At 45.7% G+C, this 17277-nt stretch overlaps 1 protein-coding gene across 1 annotated transcript in view; it reads right to left on the bottom strand.

The window, feature by feature from the left end:
* LOC135575109 (dolichyl-diphosphooligosaccharide--protein glycosyltransferase subunit STT3B) overlaps window positions 1-17277 on the bottom strand; it is a 46876-nt gene that overhangs the window by 8162 nt on the left and 21437 nt on the right. The window contains exons 7-8 of the mRNA XM_065027308.1: window positions 1968-2016; window positions 884-1038 (exon numbers count right to left, since the gene is read on the bottom strand). Of these exons, the coding sequence (XP_064883380.1) occupies window positions 884-1038; window positions 1968-2016 (204 nt within the window). The remainder of the gene's footprint in view (window positions 1-883; window positions 1039-1967; window positions 2017-17277) is intronic.

Here is a 17277-nt window from a genome sequence, read left to right on the forward strand (position 1 = left end):
CTATTAAAGAACCACTAGGAACAGCAGGTTTAAACACAGAGATCCTATTAAAGAACCACTAGGAACAGCAGGGTTTAACACAGAGATCCTATTAAAGAACCACTAGGAACAGCAGGGTTAAACACAGAGATCCTATTAAAGAACCACTAGGAACAGCAGGGTTAAACACAGAGATCCTATTAAAGAACCACTAGGAACAGCAGGGTTAAACACATAGATCCTATTAAAGAACCACTAGGAACAGCAGGGTTAAACACATAGATCCTATTAAAGAACCACTAGGAACAGCAGGGTTAAACACATAGATCCTATTAAAGAACCACTAGGAACAGCAGGGTTAAACACATAGATCCTATTAAAGAACCACTAGGAACAGCAGGGTTAAGCACAGAGATCCTATTAAAGAACCACTAGGAACAGCAGGGTTAAACACAGAGATCCAGAATGGTTTCCAACTAAATCATATTTTTCCTGTATCGTAGGGGAACCCATGTGTGTGTGTGTGTGTTTATGTGTTTCTGTGTGTGTGTGTTTATGTGTTTCTGTGTGTGTGTGTGTGTGTCTGTTTGTGTGTGTTTGTTGACTTGAATGGTAATTATTGCTGTAGTCATTATATTTCTATGGTCACACACACACCTGCACACACACACACCTGCATACACACACACACACACACCTGCATACACACACACATACACTTGCATACACACACACACCTGCATACACACACACACCTGCATACACACACACATTGCCATGCCATCTAACTGTAGACGTGTGTGTGTGTGTGTGTGTGTGTGTGTGTGTGTGTGTATGTCAGCTGCCATGCCATCTAACTGTAGACGTGTGTGTGTGTGTGTGTGTGTGTGTGTGTGTGTCTTACCGAAGACTCTCTCGTCGTTGATGTTCTTGATGCAGAACCAGAGTCCAGCAGGAAAGGTACAGACCAGGATGTGGAGGTCGAAGAAGAACGAGACCCAGGTGGTGGGCTGGTGCTCCGACACAGACGCTATGATGGGGATGTGGATCTTAGCATACCTGGAGAGAGGGGAGAGGGAGGGGGGGGGGAGGGGGAGAAGGGGGGGAGAGGAGGGAGAGGAGGAGGGAGAGGACGGAGGGAGAGAGAGGAGGGAGAGGAGGGAGGGAGAGAGAGGGGGAGGGTAAGGAGGGAGGGAGAGGGGAGGAGGGAGGGGAGAGAGGAGGGAGGGAGGGAGGAGGGAGAGAGAGGGGGAGGGTAAGGAGGGAGGGAGAGGGAGAGGACGGAGGGAGAGAGAGGAGGGAGAGGAGGGAGGGAGAGAGAGGGGGAGGGTAAGGAGGAGGGAGAGGGAGAGGAGGAGGGAGGGAGGGGAGGGAGGGAGGGGGGGAGGGGGAGGGAGGGAGGGTGGGTTGAGGGAGGGAGAAGGGAGAGGGGTGGGGAGGGAGGGAGGGAGAGAGAGGGGTAAGGGAGGGAGGGAGGGAGAAGGGAGAGGGGGGAGAGGTGAGGGAGGGAGGGTGAAGAGAGGGGGTGGGGTGAGGGAGGGAGGGTGAAGAGAGGGGGTGGGGTGAGGGAGGGTGAAGAGAGGGGGTGGGGTGAGGGAGGGTGAAGGAGGGGGTGAGGGAGAGAGGGGGTGAGGGAGGGAGAGAGAGAGGGGTAGGGAGAGGGAGAGAGGGGGTGAGGGAGGGAGAGAGAGAGAGGGGTAGGGAGGGATTTAAAGGATTTATCTGAAGAGCCTGTGGAAGGTTGTTGCTACAGGAAGTGAGTGGACATTGACAGAAAGAGGAACACATTGTTTCCTTGGTAAAGGTGATCCACAGGGAGTAAAACTAGACACACGTAGACCTGACACGACCCACACTGCACTGCAGCAGAACACGCACTCTGAGACAAATAAACAGCTGATTGGGCACTCTGACAGCCTTCTCTCTCTACAGCCGGTGGTGTGTGTGTGTGTGTGTGTGTGTGTGTGCGTACTGTTTAGTGCACTTACCCTGTATCCCACAGTGAATAGAATCGACCACTCCAAGGAGCGATGTGTCCTAAAACACAATGAACATTATTAAGTACAGCACAGTTATAATTATGTACACGATCACACACACGTTAGGATTTGGGGACAACAATTGATTCCCATTCAAAATCCTATTTCCCTAACTCCTAAACTCCTGACTCCTAAACTCCTGACTCCTAAACTCCTGACTCCTAAACTCCTGACTCCTAAACTCCTGACTCCTAAACCCCTAAACTCCTGACTCCTAAACTCCTGACTCCTGACTCCTAAACCCCTAAACTCCTGACTCCTAAACTCCTGACTCCTAAACTCCTGACTCCTAAACTCCTGACTCCTAAACTCCTGACTCCTAAACTCCTGACTCCTAAACCCTAAACTCCTGACTCCTAAACTCCTGACTCCTAAACTCCTGACTCCTAAACTCCTAAACTCCTGACTCCTAAACTCCTGACTCCTAAACTCCTAAACTCCTGACTCCTAAACTCCTGACTCCTAAACTCCTGACTCCTAAACTCCTAAACTCCTGACTCCTAAACTCCTGACTCCTAAACTCCTGACTCCTAAACTCCTAAACTCCTGACTCCTAAACTCCTGACTCCTAAACTCCTGACTCCTAAACTCCTGACTCCTAAACTCCTCCTAAACTCCTGACTCCTAAACTCCTGACTCCTAAACTCCTAAACTCCTGACTCCTAAACTCCTGACTCCTAAACTCCTGACTCCTAAACTCCTGACTCCTAAACTCCTGACTCCTAAACTCCTGACTCCTAAACTCCTGACTCCTAAACTCCTGACTCCTAAACTCCTAAACTCCTGACTCCTAAACTCCTGACTCCTAAACTCCTGACTCCTAAACTCCTAAACTCCTGACTCCTAAACTCCTGACTCCTAAACTCCTGACTCCTAAACTCCTGACTCCTAAACTCCTGACTCCTAAACTCCTGACTCCTAAACTCCTGACCCCTAAACTCCTGACTCCTAAACCCCTGACTCCTAAACTCCTGACTCCTAAACTCCTGACTCCTAAACTAGCCTTTTTACAAGTGGAGACCATCAAAATGTCCTCACTTCTCTGAAGCTTTGTTGCTTTACTCTTCTAGGACTTCTGGTACTCACAAGTATGGTAAAAAACGTCCACGCACACACACACACACACACACACACACACACACACACACACACACACACACACACACACACACACACACACACACACACACACACACACACACACACACACACACAGGGATGGGCTACAGGGTCTCAACTTCCTGTTGCTAGGTAGAACAGTAGAATACACAAGGTGACATTTTATTACGGTGGTTGTACGTCAGCAGTTTTTCTCTTGTTACGTCACTGACAGTCAGCTAACAAGTTGTGGGTTGTTAAGTTAGTCTAGCGGACAGCTATCTACACCTGTACTAGTCAAGGTTAAATTACCGGTGGGCTATCTACACCTGTACTAGTCAAGGTTAAATTACCGGTGGGCTATCTACACCTGTAATAGTCAAGGTTAAATTACCGGTGGGCTATCTACACCTGTACTAGTCATGGTTAAATTACCGGTGGGCTATCTACACCTGTACTAGTCATGGTTAAATTACCGGTGGGCTATCTACACCTGTACTAGTCATGGTTAAATTACCGGTGGGCTATCTACACCTGTACTAGTCATGGTTAAATTACCGGTGGGCTATCTACACCTGTACTAGTCAAGGTTAAATTACCGGTGGGCTATCTACACCTGTAATAGTCAAGGTTAAATTACCGGTGGGCTATCTACACCTGTACTAGTCAAGGTTAAATTACCGGTGGGCTATCTACACCTGTACTAGTCAAGGTTAAATTACCGGTGGGCTATCTACACCTGTACTAGTCAAGGTTAAATTACCGGTGGGCTATCTACACCTGTACTAGTCAAGGTTAAATTACCGGTGGGCTATCTACACCTGTACTAGTCAAGGTTAAATTACCGGTGGGCTATCTACACCTGTACTAGTCAAGGTTAAATTACCGGTGGGCTATCTACACCTGTACTAGTCAAGGTTAAATTACCGGTGGGCTATCTACACCTGTACTAGTCATGGTTAAATTACCGGTGGGCTATCTACACCTGTACTAGTCATGGTTAAATTACCGGTGGGCTATCTACACCTGTACTAGTCAAGGTTAAATTACCGGTGGGCTATCTACACCTGTACTAGTCAAGGTTAAATTACCGGTGGGCTATCTACACCTGTACTAGTCATGGTTAAATTACCGGTGGGCTATCTACACCTGTACTAGTCAAGGTTAAATTACCGGTGGGCTATCTACACCTGTACTAGTCATGGTTAAATTACCGGTGGGCTATCTACACCTGTACTAGTCATGGTTAAATTACCGGTGGGCTATCTACACCTGTACTAGTCATGGTTAAATTACCGGTGGGCTATCTACACCTGTACTAGTCATGGTTAAATTACCGGTGGGCTATCTACACCTGTACTAGTCATGGGTGGGCTATCTACACCTGTACTAGTCATGGTTAAATTACCGGTGGGCTATCTACACCTGTACTAGTCATGGTTAAATTACCGGTGGGCTATCTACACCTGTACTAGTCATGGTTAAATTACCGGTGGGCTATCTACACCTGTACTAGTCATGGTTAAATTACCGGTGGGCTATCTACACCTGTACTAGTCATGGTTAAATTACCGGTGGGCTATCTACACCTGTACTAGTCATGGTTAAATTACCGGTGGGCTATGTACACCTGTACTAGTCATGGTTAAATTACCGGTGGGCTATCTACACCTGTACTAGTCATGGTTAAATTACCGGTGGGCTATCTACACCTGTACTAGTCATGGTTAAATTACCGGTGGGCTATGTACACCTGTACTAGTCATGGTTAAATTACCGGTGGGCTATCTACACCTGTACTAGTCATGGTTAAATTACCGGTGGGCTATCTACACCTGTACTAGTCATGGTTAAATTACCGGTGGGCTATGTACACCTGTACTAGTCATGGTTAAATTACCGGTGGGCTATCTACACCTGTACTAGTCATGGTTAAATTACCGGTGGGCTATGTACACCTGTACTAGTCATGGTTAAATTACCGGTGGGCTATCTACACCTGTAATAGTCAAGGTTAAATTACCGGTGGGCTATCTACACCTGTACTAGTCATGGTTAAATTACCGGTGGGCTATGTACACCTGTACTAGTCATGGTTAAATTACCGGTGGGCTATCTACACCTGTACTAGTCATGGTTAAATTACCGGTGGGCTATCTACACCTGTACTAGTCATGGTTAAATTACCGGTGGGCTATCTACACCTGTACTAGTCATGGTTAAATTACCGGTGGGCCCCCATTGATTTTGTAAGTCCATCTCACCCAGAGTGACAAAATCAATATTATTAAAAGCTGCAAACATTTCTCTCCGCCCCAAAATGTCTAGAATTGCAGCAACTTGCTTTAGAACTGCTGAATGTTCTCTATGCTCCATGGCAACGGGTAGAATTGCAGCAACTTGCTTTAGAACTGCTGAATGTTCTCTATGCTCCATGGCAACGGGTAGAATTGCAGCAACTTGCTTTAGAACTGCTGAATGTTCTCTAAGCTCCATGGCAACGGGTAGAATTGCAGCAACTTGCTTTAGAACTGCTGAATGTTCTCTATGCTCCATGGCAACGGGTAGAATTGCAGCAACTTGCTTTAGAACTGCTGAATGTTCTCTATGCTCCATGGCAACGGGTAGAATTGCAGCAACTTGCTTTAGAACTGCTGAATGTTCTCTATGCTCCATGGCAACGGGTAGAATTGCAGCAACTTGCTTTAGAACTGCTGAATGTTCTCTATGCTCCATGGCAACGGGTAGAATTGCAGCAACTTGCTTTAGAACTGCTGAATGTTCTCTATGCTCCATGGCAACGGGTAGAATTGCAGCAACTTGCTTTAGAACTGCTGAATGTTCTCTATGCTCCATGGCAACGGGTAGAATTGCAGCAACTTGCTTTAGAACTGCTGAATGTTCTCTATGCTCCATGGCAACGGGTAGAATTGCAGCAACTTGCTTTAGAACTGCTGAATGTTCTCTATGCTCCATGGCAATGTTCGGGTAGAATTGCAGCAACTTGCTTTAGAACTGCTGAATGTTCTCTATGCTCCATGGCAACGGGTAGAATTGCAGCAACTTGCTTTAGAACTGCTGAATGTTCTCTATGCTCCATGGCAACGGGTAGAATTGCAGCAACTTGCTTTAGAACTGCTGAATGTTCTCTATGCTCCATGGCAACGGGTAGAATTGCAGCAACTTGCTTTAGAACTGCTGAATGTTCTCTATGCTCCATGGCAACGGGTAGAATTGCAGCAACTTGCTTTAGAACTGCTGAATGTTCTCTATGCTCCATGGCAACGGGTAGAATTGCAGCAACTTGCTTTAGAACTGCTGAATGTTCTCTATGCTCCATGGCAACGGGTAGAATTGCAGCAACTTGCTTTAGAACTGCTGAATGTTCTCTATGCTCCATGGCAACGGGTAGAATTGCAGCAACTTGCTTTAGAACTGCTGAATGTTCTCTATGCTCCATGGCAACGGGTAGAATTGCAGCAACTTGCTTTAGAACTGCTGAATGTTCTCTACGCTCCATGGCAACGGGTAGAATTGCAGCAACTTGCTTTAGAACTGCTGAATGTTCTCTATGCTCCATGGCAACGGGTAGAATTGCAGCAACTTGCTTTAGAACTGCTGAATGTTCTCTATGCTCCATGGCAACGGGTAGAATTGCAGCAACTTGCTTTAGAACTGCTGAATGTTCTCTATGCTCCATGGCAACGGGTAGAATTGCAGCAACTTGCTTTAGAACTGCTGAATGTTCTCTATGCTCCATGGCAACGGGTAGAATTGCAGCAACTTGCTTTAGAACTGCTGAATGTTCTCTACGCTCCATGGCAACGGGTAGAATTGCAGCAACTTGCTTTAGAACTGCTGAATGTTCTCTATGCTCCATGGCAACGGGTAGAATTGCAGCAACTTGCTTTAGAACTGCTGAATGTTCTCTATGCTCCATGGCAACGGGTAGAATTGCAGCAACTTGCTTTAGAACTGCTGAATGTTCTCTACGCTCCATGGCAACGGGTAGAATTGCAGCAACTTGCTTTAGAACTGCTGAATGTTCTCTATGCTCCATGGCAACGGGTAGAATTGCAGCAACTTGCTTTAGAACTGCTGAATGTTCTCTATGCTCCATGGCAACGGGTAGAATTGCAGCAACTTGCTTTAGAACTGCTGAATGTTCTCTATGCTCCATGGCAACGGGTAGAATTGCAGCAACTTGCTTTAGAACTGCTGAATGTTCTCTATGCTCCATGGCAACGGGTAGAATTGCAGCAACTTGCTTTAGAACTGCTGAATGTTCTCTATGCTCCATGGCAACGGGTAGAATTGCAGCAACTTGCTTTAGAACTGCTGAATGTTCTCTATGCTCCATGGCAACGGGTAGAATTGCAGCAACTTGCTTTAGAACTGCTGAATGTTCTCTATGCTCCATGGCAACGGGTAGAATTGCAGCAACTTGCTTTAGAACTGCTGAATGTTCTCTATGCTCCATGGCAACGGGTAGAATTGCAGCAACTTGCTTTAGAACTGCTGAATGTTCTCTATGCTCCATGGCAACGGGTAGAATTGCAGCAACTTGCTTTAGAACTGCTGAATGTTCTCTATGCTCCATGGCAACGGGTAGAATTGCAGCAACTTGCTTTAGAACTGCTGAATGTTCTCTATGCTCCATGGCAACGGGTAGAATTGCAGCAACTTGCTTTAGAACTGCTGAATGTTCTCTATGCTCCATGGCAACGGGTAGAATTGCAGCAACTTGCTTTAGAACTGCTGAATGTTCTCTATGCTCCATGGCAACGGGTAGAATTGCAGCAACTTGCTTTAGAACTGCTGAATGTTCTCTATGCTCCATGGCAACGGGTAGAATTGCAGCAACTTGCTTTAGAACTGCTGAATGTTCTCTATGCTCCATGGCAACGGGTAGAATTGCAGCAACTTGCTTTAGAACTGCTGAATGTTCTCTATGCTCCATGGCAACGGGTAGAATTGCAGCAACTTGCTTTAGAACTGCTGAATGTTCTCTATGCTCCATGGCAACGGGTAGAATTGCAGCAACTTGCTTTAGAACTGCTGAATGTTCTCTATGCTCCATGGCAACGGGTAGAATTGCAGCAACTTGCTTTAGAACTGCTGAATGTTCTCTATGCTCCATGGCAACGGGTAGAATTGCAGCAACTTGCTTTAGAACTGCTGAATGTTCTCTATGCTCCATGGCAACGGGTAGAATTGCAGCAACTTGCTTTAGAACTGCTGAATGTTCTCTATGCTCCATGGCAACGGGTAGAATTGCAGCAACTTGCTTTAGAACTGCTGAATGTTCTCTATGCTCCATGGCAACGGGTAGAATTGCAGCAACTTGCTTTAGAACTGCTGAATGTTCTCTATGCTCCATGGCAACGGGTAGAATTGCAGCAACTTGCTTTAGAACTGCTGAATGTTCTCTATGCTCCATGGCAACGGGTAGAATTGCAGCAACTTGCTTTAGAACTGCTGAATGTTCTCTATGCTCCATGGCAACGGGTAGAATTGCAGCAACTTGCTTTAGAACTGCTGAATGTTCTCTATGCTCCATGGCAACGGGTAGAATTGCAGCAACTTGCTTTAGAACTGCTGAATGTTCTCTATGCTCCATGGCAACGGGTAGAATTGCAGCAACTTGCTTTAGAACTGCTGAATGTTCTCTATGCTCCATGGCAACGGGTAGAATTGCAGCAACTTGCTTTAGAACTGCTGAATGTTCTCTATGCTCCATGGCAACGGGTAGAATTGCAGCAACTTGCTTTAGAACTGCTGAATGTTCTCTATGCTCCATGGCAACGGGTAGAATTGCAGCAACTTGCTTTAGAACTGCTGAATGTTCTCTATGCTCCATGGCAACGGGTAGAATTGCAGCAACTTGCTTTAGAACTGCTGAATGTTCTCTGCTCCATGGCAACGGGTAGAATTGCAGCAACTTGCTTTAGAACTGCTGAATGTTCTCTATGCTCCATGGCAACGGGTAGAATTGCAGCAACTTGCTTTAGAACTGCTGAATGTTCTCTATGCTCCATGGCAACGGGTAGAATTGCAGCAACTTGCTTTAGAAGCAATGCTCCATGCGGGTAGAATTAGAACTGCTAGAACTGCTGAATGTTCTACGCTCCATGGCAACGGGTAGAATTGCAGCAACTTGCTTTAGAACTGCTGAATGTTCTCTATGCTCCATGGCAACGGGTAGAATTGCAGCAACTTGCTTTAGAACTGCTGAATGTTCTCTATGCTCCATGGCAACGGGTAGAATTGCAGCAACTTGCTTTAGAACTGCTGAATGTTCTCTATGCTCCATGGCAACGGGTAGAATTGCAGCAACTTGCTTTAGAACTGCTGAATGTTCTCTATGCTCCATGGCAACGGGTAGAATTGCAGCAACTTGCTTTAGAACTGCTGAATGTTCTCTATGCTCCATGGCAACGGGTAGAATTGCAGCAACTTGCTTTAGAACTGCTGAATGTTCTCTATGCTCCATGGCAACGGGTAGAATTGCAGCAACTTGCTTTAGAACTGCTGAATGTTCTCTATGCTCCATGGCAACGGGTAGAATTGCAGCAACTTGCTTTAGAACTGCTGAATGTTCTCTATGCTCCATGGCAACGGGTAGAATTGCAGCAACTTGCTTTAGAACTGCTGAATGTTCTCTATGCTCCATGGCAACGGGTAGAATTGCAGCAACTTGCTTTAGAACTGCTGAATGTTCTCTATGCTCCATGGCAACGGGTAGAATTGCAGCAACTTGCTTTAGAACTGCTGAATGTTCTCTATGCTCCATGGCAACGGGTAGAATTGCAGCAACTTGCTTTAGAACTGCTGAATGTTCTCTATGCTCCATGGCAACGGGTAGAATTGCAGCAACTTGCTTTAGAACTGCTGAATGTTCTCTATGCTCCATGGCAACGGGTAGAATTGCAGCAACTTGCTTTAGAACTGCTGAATGTTCTCTATGCTCCATGGCAACGGGTAGAATTGCAGCAACTTGCTTTAGAACTGCTGAATGAATGCTCCATGGCGGGTAGAATTGCAGCAATGCTTTAGAACTGCTGAATGTTCTCTATGCTCCATGGCAACGGGTAGAATTGCAGCAACTTGCTTTAGAACTGCTGAATGTTCTCTATGCTCCATGGCAACGGGTAGAATTGCAGCAACTTGCTTTAGAACTGCTGAATGTTCTCTATGCTCCATGGCAACGGGTAGAATTGCAGCAACTTGCTTTAGAACTGCTGAATGTTCTCTATGCTCCATGGCAACGGGTAGAATTGCAGCAACTTGCTTTAGAACTGCTGAATGTTCTCTATGCTCCATGGCAACGGGTAGAATTGCAGCAACTTGCTTTAGAACTGCTGAATGTTCTCTATGCTCCATGGCAACGGGTAGAATTGCAGCAACTTGCTTTAGAACTGCTGAACTGCTGAATGTTGCAGCAACTTGCTTTAGAACTGCTGAATGTTCTCTCCATGGCAACGGGTAGAATTGCAGCAACTTGCTTTAGAACTGCTGAATGTTCTCTATGCTCCATGGCAACGGGTAGAATTGCAGCAACTTGCTTTAGAACTGCTGAATGTTCTCTATGCTCCATGGCAACGGGTAGAATTGCAGCAACTTGCTTTAGAACTGCTGAATGTTCTCTATGCTCCATGGCAACGGGTAGAATTGCAGCAACTTGCTTTAGAACTGCTGAATGTTCTCTATGCTCCATGGCAACGGGTAGAATTGCAGCAACTTGCTTTAGAACTGCTGAATGTTCTCTATGCTCCATGGCAACGGGTAGAATTGCAGCAACTTGCTTTAGAACTGCTGAATGTTCTCTATGCTCCATGGCAACGGGTAGAATTGCAGCAACTTGCTTTAGAACTGCTGAATGTTCTCTATGCTCCATGGCAACGGGTAGAATTGCAGCAACTTGCTTTAGAACTGCTGAATGTTCTCTATGCTCCATGGCAACGGGTAGAATTGCAGCAACTTGCTTTAGAACTGCTGAATGTTCTCTATGCTCCATGGCAACGGGTAGAATTGCAGCAACTTGCTTTAGAACTGCTGAATGTTCTCTATGCTCCATGGCAACGGGTAGAATTGCAGCAACTTGCTTTAGAACTGCTGAATGTTCTCTATGCTCCATGGCAACGGGTAGAATTGCAGCAACTTGCAACTTTAGAACTGCTGAATGTTCTCTATGCTCCATGGCAACGGGTAGAATTGCAGCAACTTGCTTTAGAACTGCTGAATGTTCTCTATGCTCCATGGCAACGGGTAGAATTGCAGCAACTTGCTTTAGAACTGCTGAATGTTCTCTATGCTCCATGGCAACGGGTAGAATTGCAGCAACTTGCTTTAGAACTGCTGAATGTTCTCTATGCTCCATGGCAACGGGTAGAATTGCAGCAACTTGCTTTAGAACTGCTGAATGTTCTCTATGCTCCATGGCAACGGGTAGAATTGCAGCAACTTGCTTTAGAACTGCTGAATGTTCTCTACGCTCCATGGCAACGGGTAGAATTGCAGCAACTTGCTTTAGAACTGCTGAATGTTCTCTATGCTCCATGGCAACGGGTAGAATTGCAGCAACTTGCTTTAGAACTGCTGAATGTTCTCTATGCTCCATGGCAACGGGTAGAATTGCAGCAACTTGCTTTAGAACTGCTGAATGTTCTCTATGCTCCATGGCAACGGGTAGAATTGCAGCAACTTGCTTTAGAACTGCTGAATGTTCTCTATGCTCCATGGCAACGGGTAGAATTGCAGCAACTTGCTTTAGAACTGCTGAATGTTCTCTATGCTCCATGGCAACGGGTAGAATTGCAGCAACTTGCTTTAGAACTGCTGAATGTTCTCTATGCTCCATGGCAACGGGTAGAATTGCAGCAACTTGCTTTAGAACTGCTGAATGTTCTCTATGCTCCATGGCAACGGGTAGAATTGCAGCAACTTGCTTTAGAACTGCTGAATGTTCTCTATGCTCCATGGCAACGGGTAGAATTGCAGCAACTTGCTTTAGAACTGCTGAATGTTCTCTATGCTCCATGGCAACGGGTAGAATTGCAGCAACTTGCTTTAGAACTGCTGAATGTTCTCTATGCTCCATGGCAACGGGTAGAATTGCAGCAACTTGCTTTAGAACTGCTGAATGTTCTCTATGCTCCATGGCAACGGGTAGAATTGCAGCAACTTGCTTTAGAACTGCTGAATGTTCTCTATGCTCCATGGCAACGGGTAGAATTGCAGCAACTTGCTTTAGAACTGCTGAATGTTCTCTATGCTCCATGGCAACGGGTAGAATTGCAGCAACTTGCTTTAGAACTGCTGAATGTTCTCTATGCTCCATGGCAACGGGTAGAATTGCAGCAACTTGCTTTAGAACTGCTGAATGTTCTCTATGCTCCATGGCAACGGGTAGAATTGCAGCAACTTGCTTTAGAACTGCTGAATGTTCTCTATGCTCCATGGCAACGGGTAGAATTGCAGCAACTTGCTTTAGAACTGCTGAATGTTCTCTATGCTCCATGGCAACGGGTAGAATTGCAGCAACTTGCTTTAGAACTGCTGAATGTTCTCTATGCTCCATGGCAACGGGTAGAATTGCAGCAACTTGCTTTAGAACTGCTGAATGTTCTCTACGCTCCATGGCAACGGGTAGAATTGCAGCAACTTGCTTTAGAACTGCTGAATGTTCTCTATGCTCCATGGCAACGGGTAGAATTGCAGCAACTTGCTTTAGAACTGCTGAATGTTCTCTATGCTCCATGGCAACGGGTAGAATTGCAGCAACTTGCTTTAGAACTGCTGAATGTTCTCTATGCTCCATGGCAACGGGTAGAATTGCAGCAACTTGCTTTAGAACTGCTGAATGTTCTCTATGCTCCATGGCAACTTGGGTGAAGAATTGCAGCAACTTGCTTTAGAACTGCTGAATGTTCTCTATGCTCCATGGCAACGGGTAGAATTGCAGCAACTTGCTTTAGAACTGCTGAATGTTCTCTATGCTCCATGGCAACGGGTAGAATTGCAGCAACTTGCTTTAGAACTGCTGAATGTTCTCTATGCTCCATGGCAACGGGTAGAATTGCAGCAACTTGCTTTAGAACTGCTGAATGTTCTCTATGCTCCATGGCAACGGGTAGAATTGCAGCAACTTGCTTTAGAACTGCTGAATGTTCTCTATGCTCCATGGCAACGGGTAGAATTGCAGCAACTTGCTTTAGAACTGCTGAATGTTCTCTACGCTCCATGGCAACGGGTAGAATTGCAGCAACTTGCTTTAGAACTGCTGAATGTTCTCTATGCTCCATGGCAACGGGTAGAATTGCAGCAACTTGCTTTAGAACTGCTGAATGTTCTCTATGCTCCATGGCAACGGGTAGAATTGCAGCAACTTGCTTTAGAACTGCTGAATGTTCTCTATGCTCCATGGCAACGGGTAGAATTGCAGCAACTTGCTTTAGAACTGCTGAATTGCTCCATGGCAACAGAATTGCAGCAACTTGCTTTAGAACTGCTGAATGTTCTCTATGCTCCATGGCAACGGGTAGAATTGCAGCAACTTGCTTTAGAACTGCTGAATGTTCTCTATGCTCCATGGCAACGGGTAGAATTGCAGCAACTTGCTTTAGAACTGCTGAATGTTCTCTATGCTCCATGGCAACGGGTAGAATTGCAGCAACTTGCTTTAGAACTGCTGAATGTTCTCTATGCTCCATGGCAACGGGTAGAATTGCAGCAACTTGCTTTAGAACTGCTGAATGTTCTCTATGCTCCATGGCAACGGGTAGAATTGCAGCAACTTGCTTTAGAACTGCTGAATGTTCTCTACATGGTAGAATTGCAGCAACTTGCTTTAGAACTGCTGAATGTTCTCTATGCTCCATGGCAACGGGTAGAATTGCAGCAACTTGCTTTAGAACTGCTGAATGTTCTCTATGCTCCATGGCAACGGGTAGAATTGCAGCAACTTGCTTTAGAACTGCTGAATGTTCTCTATGCTCCATGGCAACGGGTAGAATTGCAGCAACTTGCTTTAGAACTGCTGAATGTTCTCTATGCTCCATGGCAACGGGTAGAATTGCAGCAACTTGCTTTAGAACTGCTGAATGTTCTCTACGCTCCATGGCAACGGGTAGAATTGCAGCAACTTGCTTTAGAACTGCTGAATGTTCTCTATGCTCCATGGCAACGGGTAGAATTGCAGCAACTTGCTTTAGAACTGCTGAATGTTCTCTATGCTCCATGGCAACGGGTAGAATTGCAGCAACTTGCTTTAGAACTGCTGAATGTTCTCTATGCTCCATGGCAACGGGTAGAATTGCAGCAACTTGCTTTAGAACTGCTGAATGTTCTCTATGCTCCATGGCAACGGGTAGAATTGCAGCAACTTGCTTTAGAACTGCTGAATGTTCTCTATGCTCCATGGCAACGGGTAGAATTGCAGCAACTTGCTTTAGAACTGCTGAATGTTCTCTATGCTCCATGGCAACGGGTAGAATTGCAGCAACTTGCTTTAGAACTGCTGAATGTTCTCTATGCTCCATGGCAACGGGTAGAATTGCAGCAACTTGCTTTAGAACTGCTGAATGTTCTCTATGCTCCATGGCAACGGGTAGAATTGCAGCAACTTGCTTTAGAACTGCTGAATGTTCTCTATGCTCCATGGCAACGGGTAGAATTGCAGCAACTTGCTTTAGAACTGCTGAATGTTCTCTATGCTCCATGGCAACGGGTAGAATTGCAGCAACTTGCTTTAGAACTGCTGAATGTTCTCTATGCTCCATGGCAACGGGTAGAATTGCAGCAACTTGCTTTAGAACTGCTGAATGTTCTCTATGCTCCATGGCAACGGGTAGAATTGCAGCAACTTGCTTTAGAACTGCTGAATGTTATCTATGCTCCATGGCAACGGGTAGAATTGCAGCAACTTGCTTTAGAACTGCTGAATGTTCTCTATGCTCCATGGCAACGGGTAGAATTGCAGCAACTTGCTTTAGAACTGCTGAATGTTCTCTATGCTCCATGGCAACGGGTAGAATTGCAGCAACTTGCTTTAGAACTGCTGAATGTTCTCTCTCCATGCTCCATGGCAACTTGCTTTAGAATTGCAGCAACTTGCTTTAGAACTGCTGAATGTTCTCTATGCTCCATGGCAACGGGTAGAATTGCAGCAACTTGCTTTAGAACTGCTGAATGTTCTCTATGCTCCATGGCAACGGGTAGAATTGCAGCAACTTGCTTTAGAACTGCTGAATGTTCTCTATGCTCCATGGCAACGGGTAGAATTGCAGCAACTTGCTTTAGAACTGCTGAATGTTCTCTATGCTCCATGGCAACGGGTAGAATTGCAGCAACTTGCTTTAGAACTGCTGAATGTTCTCTATGCTTGGCAACGGGTAGAATTGCAGCAACTTGCTTTAGAACTGCTGAATGTTCTCTATGCTCCATGGCAACGGGTAGAATTGCAGCAACTTGCTTTAGAACTGCTGAATGTTCTCTATGCTCCATGGCAACGGGTAGAATTGCAGCAACTTGTTTTAGAACTGCTGAATGTTCTCTATGCTCCATGGCAACGGGTAGAATTGCAGCAACTTGTTTTAGAACTGCTGAATGTTCTCTATGCTCCATGGCAACGGGTAGAATTGCAGCAACTTGCTTTAGAACTGCTGAATGTTCTCTATGCTCCATGGCAACGGGTAGAATTGCAGCAACTTGCTTTAGAACTGCTGAATGTTCTCTACGCTCCATGGCAACGGGTAGAATTGCAGCAACTTGCTTTAGAACTGCTGAATGTTCTCTATGCTCCATGGTAACGGGTAGAATTGCAGCAACTTGCTTTAGAACTGCTGAATATTCTCTATGCTCCATGGCAACGGGTAGAATTGCAGCAACTTGCTTTAGAACTGCTGAATGTTCTCTATGCTCCATGGCAACGGGTAGAATTGCAGCAACTTGCTTTAGAACTGCTGAATGTTCTCTATGCTCCATGGCAACGGGTAGAATTGCAGCAACTTGCTTTAGAACTGCTGAATGTTCTCTACGCTCCATGGCAACGGGTAGAATTGCAGCAACTTGCTTTAGAACTGCTGAATGTTCTCTACGCTCCATGGCAACGGGTAGAATTGCAGCAACTTGCTTTAGAACTGCTGAATGTTCTCTATGCTCCATGGCAACGGGTAGAATTGCAGCAACTTGCTTTAGAACTGCTGAATGTTCTCTATGCTCCATGGCAACGGGTAGAATTGCAACTTGCTTTAGAACTGCAAGCTTTAGAACTGCAGCAACTTGCTTTAGAACTGCTGAATGTTCTCTATGCTCCATGGCAACGGGTAGAATTGCAGCAACTTGCATTAGAACTGCTGAATGTTCTCTATGCTCCATGGCAACGGGTAGAATTGCAGCAACTTGCTTTAGAACTGCTGAATGTTCTCTACGCTCCATGGCAACGGGTAGAATTGCAGCAACTTGCTTTAGAACTGCTGAATGTTCTCTACGCTCCATGGCAACGGGTAGAATTGCAGCAACTTGCTTTAGAACTGCTGAATGTTCTCTATGCTCCATGGCAACGGGTAGAATTGCAGCAACTTGCTTTAGAACTGCTGAATGTTCTCTATGCTCCATGGCAACGGGTAGAATTGCAGCAACTTGCTTTAGAACTGCAGCAACTTGCTTTAGAACTGCTGAATGTTCTCTATGCTCCATGGCAACGGGTAGAATTGCAGCAACTTGCTTTAGAACTGCTGAATGTTCTCTATGCTCCATGGCAACGGGTAGAATTGCAGCAACTTGCTTTAGAACTGCTGAATGTTCTCTATGCTCCATGGCAACGGGTAGAATTGCAGCAACTTGCTTTAGAACTGCTGAATGTTCTCTATGCTCCATGGCAACGGGTAGAATTGCAGCAACTTGCTTTAGAACTGCTGAATGTTCTCTATGCTCCATGGCAACGGGTAGAATTGCAGCAACTTGCTTTAGAACTGCTGAATGTTCTCTATGCTCCATGGCAACGGGTAGAATTGCAGCAACTTGCTTTAGAACTGCTGAATGTTCTCTATGCTCCATGGCAACGGGTAGAATTGCAGCAACTTGCTTTAGAACTGCTGAATGTTCTCTATGCTCCATGGCAACGGGTAGAATTGCAGCAACTTGCTTTAGAACTGCTGAA

This window comes from Oncorhynchus nerka, linkage group LG14 (genome assembly GCF_034236695.1).
Source record: "Oncorhynchus nerka isolate Pitt River linkage group LG14, Oner_Uvic_2.0, whole genome shotgun sequence".
Taxonomy (NCBI): Eukaryota; Metazoa; Chordata; class Actinopteri; order Salmoniformes; family Salmonidae; genus Oncorhynchus; species Oncorhynchus nerka.